Source organism: Geospiza fortis, unplaced genomic scaffold (assembly GCF_000277835.1).
Source record: "Geospiza fortis unplaced genomic scaffold, GeoFor_1.0 scaffold635, whole genome shotgun sequence".
In the NCBI taxonomy this organism is placed as follows: domain Eukaryota; kingdom Metazoa; phylum Chordata; class Aves; order Passeriformes; family Thraupidae; genus Geospiza; species Geospiza fortis.
This window is the reverse complement of record NW_005054610.1, coordinates 285,327-293,046: the sequence shown is the minus strand read 5'-3', so window position 1 is coordinate 293,046 and position 7,720 is coordinate 285,327. Positions and strand designations below refer to the sequence as shown.

Here is a 7,720-nt window from a genome sequence, read left to right as displayed (position 1 = left end):
CGGGGCGGCAGCGGCGGCTTCGGAGGCAGCGGAGGCTTCGGCGGGGGGCTCAGCTATGGCGGAGGCAGCTCCTTCAGCTCTGGGAGCAGCCGGGGCGTCAGCTCCCTCACAGGAGGCAGCGTCAGGATCGTTTCCAAGACCACCACCAGCAAAAAGACCATCAGATAAGGCTGGCAAGCACACGGCCGTCGGCAATTCCGGCCTCCTGCCCTGCAGATCGTGATGTAAATAGCTGCGCTAGAGCTTCTCCTTCCTCCGTCCTTCACCTCTGGGGCAGCAGGGGGGACCAGGACCCCTCTGTGAGAATCTGGAGCACCTTTGGCTGAAGCACAGGTTGTAACAGGCCACTGGCTGGCATGGACCCTGTGGTGCCACTCTGCCAGCAAGCCCTTGGTCTCTGCTCAAAGTCAGGCATTCAAAGGGAAATGGAAGCGCTATGGAACAGGGACAACCATTTCGTTCATCCCATTCCAAGGGTGAATCACAGCCTTGTGGAACCACAGTCCCAGGTCCTCAGCAGTGAAAACATCTCCAAGAGGCTCTAAAAGCCTCTACTCCCCAACACGTTACAACCTCCAAAGGTTTTGTCTGCAATTCAAGGTTTCTTCCAGCCCCTTCAGTTTTCTCCGGCACTTGTGGGAAAGGTTTTTGCTTTGTGTGTATAAGATTTCTAACTACTCGTCCTCGTGGCTGCAGCCTCCTCACCTCCCTGCCTAACCTACTGTAAGGTCCAATAAAAGAGCATTTGCCATTTTTAAACTCTGCTGGGTTTTGGCTTTTCTTCCCTCCTCCTGCTGTGGGTGTTGGTCTGTGTCCTGTCCCTGCTGCACTGGGGACACCCTGAGGGCAGCTCCTGAGACAGGATTGGCTCCTTGAGGAAACAAAACTCAGTTTTAGGACTTGGGCTCTAGGACAAGTCGGGGCAAATAGAAAGGAGGCTGAGATGAGCAACCTGGTCTATGGAAGGTGCCCGTGCCCATGGCATGTGGGTGGAACTGGACGGGTTTTAAGGTCCCTTCCAACCCAAACTATTCCATGATTCCATGGATGGAGAACTGAGGCACAGGAAGGAAAAGCTGCCTCGGAACAGAGCCAAAAGCTGGATGAAGCCCACTGCAGTGGTTAACTGAAAAGTTGCCCTTTCTGCCTGTCACTGCAGGAGGAAGGAAGTGCAGGGAAGTGGGGAAAAGGAAGGTGATTCCCAAGGGTTTATTTGAGATTCATGGGCTGGTTCATGAATCGCATGGCGCAGCCATTAGTTTGTACAAGCAGGAGTAAATTGTACATCAGAGGAGCCCACCTCTGGCATCAACACTATGGTGAGGACACAGTGAGGCTGGCACACAGCAGGAAGGGCTTGGAGCAGGTGGGCATTGCCCTGGTTGGGAAGAGCAGCTGCAGGGGCAGGCACAGGGCAAGGCACCCAAAATCTGCACACACACACACACACACTGTTTGCACACTGAGGTTTCTCTGGGATGTGCAAATATCCCATGAAAGATCCTGGTTGCTCCTCTGCAAGGACAGTTTCAGGGCCTCAGGTTCATTTGGAGTGAACCCAAGGTCTGCCAAGGTGCCCACAGCACTTCAGTCTCCCAATTCCCACCCAGCTGCCCGTGAAGTTTCCATGGCCTGCCTGGTTGGGGGGTTTTAGCCGAGACCTCATACCAATCCCAGGCTCCCTCCTGTGGCTCCACAGGCATCTCCTGATCCCACTTCCTACCAGTGCCAGATGTGGATCCTGGCAGGAATGGGGCAGCACCAGGCAAGGTGGGAATCCAGCCCCAATGGCAGGACAAGAACCTTGGGCAAGGAAAGAGCCAGGGCAGAAGGGGGGCAGATGAGGAAGGACCCACAGCCCTTTGGGAATGCTGGTCACCAAAGGAGATAGTCAGTGCCCATCCACCCATCCCTCAATCCCTGCAACCTCCAGCCAGGGGTGGAGAGGAGAGGGGCAGTAAGCCAGGTCTGCCAGAAAAAGCTCCTTGTGGAACATTCCAGGGCAGCTTTCCAGGGAAAAGCCTCCAAGCTCCCACACCAACGGGACCCCCTCATCCATCACCTGGTGCAGGTGCGAGAGTCCTGGCCAAGCCAGCCGAGCATCTCCAGCAGGTGGGGACCCAGAGCAGGGAAAGGGATGGTCCCGCCCAGTGGTCCTATGGTGGGATGAACATCCCAAGGCTCCACTCCAGCAGCTGGGAAGGGCCATGGAACGATGTTTTGGGAAAACGGGGACAGCCCATTTGCACCAGAGGAGGTTCTATGGTGGGCGAATGGTTGGGCTCCATGAACTGAAGAGTTTTACCCACTTTTCAAGCATCTGGCCTTGTTCCTTAGACTGATTTCAGGGAATGGGGACAAGCTCCCAGAGCTGAGGTGGTGGCTGGAGGCAGAGCAGCCCAATCTGTTGGGTTTTATTATTGAAAATGTCAAATCTGATGGTTTCTGTTTTTTAACCCAAGTTGCACAACACGTTGGACTACTGGCCATGTCAACACATGGGTCCACCACCAATGAACCCTCCATGAAACATCTTTGCCAAATCCTTACCCATCCCCATGGCACCAGGACAGCTCCTGAGCCTCCGTGAGCCAGTGCTGGGTCTGTCTCCTGCACGCTGAGAGTGAGGATGCAGCCAAAAAAGCCCTGAGCAGCTCTGTGTGTTTTCTGTTTCTGGTGACGTGTTCTAAGAGCCCATCCTGGCACATCTTCCTAGTGAATTTGCAGAGCAGATGCAAAAAGCTGTATTCATCTTCCATCCTCCTGATTTGCAGAGACCTGAAAAATTTGACACACACACGTCAAACGTGACACGTGATTTTAACTGCCACCAAAACACCAGGCGAAACATTTTCTGAAACCCAGCACTTAATTTCAGTGTTTCCTATGGGAATGATCCTGTCCCACAACACTGAACCAACTCCCCTTAACAATTCCAAAATGAAACTTTGCAGCTTTTTTGACTCAAAAGCAGAATTTCCATCAAAGAAAATTATTTTAATTTGCAAATTGTTTATTTGCCCAGGCTGTAAATGAAACAAGACATGGAATGCCTGCAGGGAAGGCAACACAGGGTGCAACAAATCCAGAGTGGAACAATATTCCCAGCTGCCATCTGCTCAGTTGGAGCAATATCCCACTGCCCAAAGCAGTTGGAGGTCAGGAATGGAACCAATCCCTTGGGACAGCTGAGGGGTAAATAAACACAAGGCCTCCTGGGATCACTGCCCTGTCATTGGATCCACTTTACAGGACACATGGACAATCCCTGTTTGTCTTCCCAGCTCCTTGTGCTGATCCAGGTTGGTTTTAACAGGGAGAAATTAAACTCCACGCCAGCACTGTGGACCTTCAGAAGGAAAACCAAGCCAGGAGCAGGATGGAGCTGAGGAACGCGGAATGTGCACAGAGCTGGCCAAAACTGTGGGACTCCCCAGCAACACCATTTCCAGGGCTCTGTGTTCTTTACTGAGAGAAAAGATGTGCCCCAGGGCCAGGAGAAAGGATGGGATAGGACAAATACCCTGTGACCACCATCAGCTTTGGAGTTCATGTTTTCATGTGGGGTCACAGCCCCAGCAGCCCAGCCCAGGGCAGGGGACTCTCCAAAGGCATTACAAGGAGATGTGGAGGATCCAGGTTCCTTCAGGGGCCACTAGCCAGGCACCAGAACAGGATAAAGGAGGTACCAGACCCCTCCAAAAGTCTGAGGGTCCTTCAAGATGCAGCCGACCCAGGAAGAACAAGCCCTCCCAGGCGTGTGCCAGGCAGCAGCGATGGAGCTGAAGTTCTCCGCAAAGCCTGGAGTGCACCCAGAGTCTCCGTGCTGGCACAGAAAACAATTATCTGGGGAAAGCAGGTCACACCTACACTTCAAAGTCACCCAGGAGCTGGAGCTGACTGGCCTCCAGATACTGCTGGGAACAGGCTCAAAGGACCCAGCACAGGGAAACACCTATGGGAAAACTGAGGAGCTTGTCCTAATTCATCCCTTCGGGAAATGGGACTCATGGACACTCACCTCCCACCCAGGAGGTCTCAGAGGGCCCAGCCCCACAGCACAGGGATGCTGTGAGTTCAGTGGTCTCCTGTGGAAAAACCTCAGTCTTGCTGGTCTTCATTAACGTGGGATGAAATAGTAAATTACGCCTGAAATGAGTCGGGTTTGAATTTAGCTTGGAAGCCCAACTTTAACCCAAAGGCTTTAATTTAAGAAATTAACCTAAATTACAGCCTTGACTTTGCTGATAATTAAACTGAGATTAGGTAGCACAGGTGAACCAATGCAAGGTACTTTGACACGCTCTTGTTTTACAAATATGGTTATTTTTGCAAACAAAACACAGAGAGGAGCATCCAAAAATTTCAGCCTGAGAAGTTGCATCAGATGAAGGACTCTGAGTCGGATTCTGGACAGGAGCAGCGGAGTAGAGGGATGGAGAGGAGGTGATGAAAAGCTGTTGGAGACACATCCCTGCTCACTAAACCACAGGAAAATGGCTCTGATTTCTCACTGAAGGGGCTGGGGTTGCATTTATTGCCCTGACAGAGGCAGAACTCCCTAATCTCAAAGGAGAAGTTTTTACCTTGACAGCAGCATGGTGCCAGATGCAAATTCAGCCAAGACTTTACTCCCAGGTTTACAGCGTCTGCAAAGTGTTCTCCTGCCTCTCGCTCTGGGCTTGCAGCTCATCCTGGTGGAAGGAAACAAGGAGGGGGAGGGAGCTCCAGAGCCTGCCCAGCCTCTCTCACACCAGAGGGACTCTGGCCCAGAGGGACCTGCCCAGACACAGCTCCTGAGGTGGGGTCAGGAGGAAAAGCTCCCGAGCAGTGGGCAAGCTCCAGCACCTTCCTCTGGAACCTCTGTATCAGGAGGTCCCTGCACCAGAGCAGCAAATCCATTCCATGTCTGGAGCTGCAGGAGCATGGGAGACACACCCCCAGGAGCTACGTGGAAACTCTGTTTCATCAACAGAGCAGGGTGGGGACCCCCCTTTCCATCAGCCCATACCCCAAACCTGTAGCTACAGCTCCTTGTGCTCCCTGTTCTGCCTTTTGTAATTACATCTGAAATTCCTTCCAGATGAGTGACGACCACATCACCTCCACCCTGGCAGAACATGGAATGGAAAGAAATTAATTCCTTCTCAGTTGCTTGGAGGAGCTGCATTATTACTACTGTTATTAACCATGGGCTCCAACGCACTCAGTGGATTCCTTAGCCAAAAAAAGACAAGTTTCAGATGCAAAGGGAGCCTGAGGGGAAAAGGGAAAGCACTGACACATCCCACTGGGAGAACTGGGGGAGCTCTGGCCTGCACACCCAGACTCCCCACGTTGTGTATCTCCCTGGGGAGGGAGGATCTGCCCTTTGGTGCTGATCTCCACTGGAAAAATTGGAATAAAACTCCTTTCAGGTACTCAGAGCTAGGGGAGATGGAGAGAGCTGAGAGAGTATTCCCAAAGGAACCATGGGCTGGCAACTTCCAGCTGCTTTTGAATGTCTTATGGTCATTGAATGGTTTGGGTGGGAAGGGACTTGAGAGCCCATCCCACCCCTGCCATGGGCAGGGACACCTTCCACGGTCCCAGCCTGCTCCAGCCTGGCCTTGGACACTTCCAGGAATGGGGCAGCCACAGCTTCTCTGGGCACCCTCACAGGGAGGAATTTCTTCCCAATATCCACGCTAATTTTCCCCTCTTTCAGTTGGAGATGTTTCTGCCTGGGACTGGAAATCATCATGTGGGAATGAATCGCATGACGTCAAGTCCTGATATCTGTCTGTTGGTGGGCAAAGCCCCCACACTGATCAATAATCCTTTCACAAATGCCCTTCGGACACAGACTTTGCTTCTAATCTGCTTGCCTCCAGCTCCCAGGGGTGCAGAGTCAGACCCAGTGATGTGACCTCACTGTGCAAAACCTGCAGGATTCAGCCCTTCCTTGCAATAAAATCTCAGTCTGGCAATAAACACAAAACCAACCTGACAAATCCTGCCTAAGAATAACATTGAATTTAAAACTTCCATTGCAAACATCACCTCTCAGACAGTTAGGAAACAACGGGGACACAAAAAATTTCTGGGAGTTTCCTGCACTTGGATACATCGCCAGGCAGGGGCAGATGGAAGCACAACTGCCCCCACCATGGTGATTCCTCATTATTCCATTGATTTCTCATTATTCCATTCTTCCTGTGCTGCAGCAGCAGCTGCTCTGGCCTGCAGCCAGCACAAGGGGAAGCTGCTCAGGAGTATCCATTTACAATTTCAGCCTTCTGAATAAATAAATTAAATACAAATCCTATTTTCCTGAACAGCACAAAACACCACAAGCACTTTTTGTCCCTCAAAATGAATTATTTTTTACATTTGTACCTTTTATTTTTACTGAAACCACCTGTTAAATGCAAAGGGCTGTGCTGGTACCTGTGGTGGGAAAGACTCAGGATGTCCTAGAGTGGTCCTGGGCAGAGGGAATCCTGTGCTTTCTAGTGGATTTCAGCAGGCAGGATCACACTTCCAGATGCGCTGAAAGAGCTGATTAAATCCTTGGGAAATGACATTGTGTTTATTAAGTGTGCACTGGAACAGCCCTGGAGCGCTCCATTTCCACAGAGCCAGTGGAGTCAAGGCAGTTCCTATTCCCACAATCTTTCCTCCTATGTATATATTTCTGAGTTGTTTGCTTGTTTGTTTTCATTCTGCTAAAATAAAGTCCAAACCCACAAAGCTGATGTGGCAGCACATGTTTGTGACAGAGCTCAGTGGCAGCTGTCAAAATCCACACAGGAACAAAAAGATCGTGTCAAAATATTCCATTTTTATTCATGTAATTATATTTTTTAAGACAGTGGAATTAGTCTGGAGAAGCAGGATTTCCAGCAGGATTTCCAGAGGGACCTGAGCTTTTTAGGGATGGGAGCAAAACTGTATCTGCCAATTTCTGTGGTGGCTGCACGTGGTCCATGGAATCACAGGATGGTTTGGATGGGATGACCTTAAAGATCATCTAGTCCTATGGACAGGGACACCTTCCGTAGACCAGGTTGCTCCAAATACCATCTGACCCAGCCTTGGACACTTCCAGGGATGGGGAGTCCACAACCTCTCTGGGCAAATTTCACAAGAATCTTATCAAAAATATATCCCAAAACTCCAGGGTAAAACAACTGACCGCAGGGCTGGCTGTGGAACTGGCATCGGTCCCACTCCTAAAGCACAAGGATTGAAACTTTCCCAAGCCCTGCTTGTGAACAAAAGGGGCGAAAGCAATCCCGAGGGATGAAGTTTTCCAATGACAGAGGTGTTGAGTGACAGGCACTTGAGCGGTGTTTTGCTGCCAGTGCCCAGCGTGACTCATTGCCACTTTCCAGCTTTGAAATGGGGACGAGTCTGGCTGTCTACAAAGACCGGCGACAGTTATTCCCAAACAATTCCCTGTTGCTGAGAACCTGGGCTGTATTATTTCAGCAGGGCGTGTGTGCAGAGTGAGTTCACTCTCCAGAATGCTGTTGGACATGCCAAGCCTAATTCATCAGAAAGATGATCCACCTCATCCAACCCATCCCAGGCTCATACATGCATAAAAGGGCTCTCCCCAGCCCTTGCAGAGCACAGGTTCACCTCTCTCCTTTCCCTCCTACTCCTTGCTCCAGGCCAGCACCTTTGCTCCTTTATTCTAGCTGCAGCATCCACCCCAATCCAAAAAGCCCCAGCA

The 7,720-nt window shown here is 51.0% G+C and overlaps 1 protein-coding gene across 1 annotated transcript in view; it reads left to right on the top strand.

Moving 5' to 3' along the window:
• LOC102045436 (keratin, type II cytoskeletal 5) overlaps window positions 1–759 on the top strand; it is a 6,542-nt gene extending 5,783 nt beyond the window's left edge. The window contains exon 9 of the mRNA XM_031064631.1: window positions 1–759. This exon is cut by the window's left edge and continues 131 nt beyond it. Within this exon, the coding sequence (XP_030920491.1) occupies window positions 1–168 (168 nt within the window). The 3' untranslated portion in view covers window positions 169–759.
• Window positions 760–7,720: the final 6,961 nt, after the last annotated feature.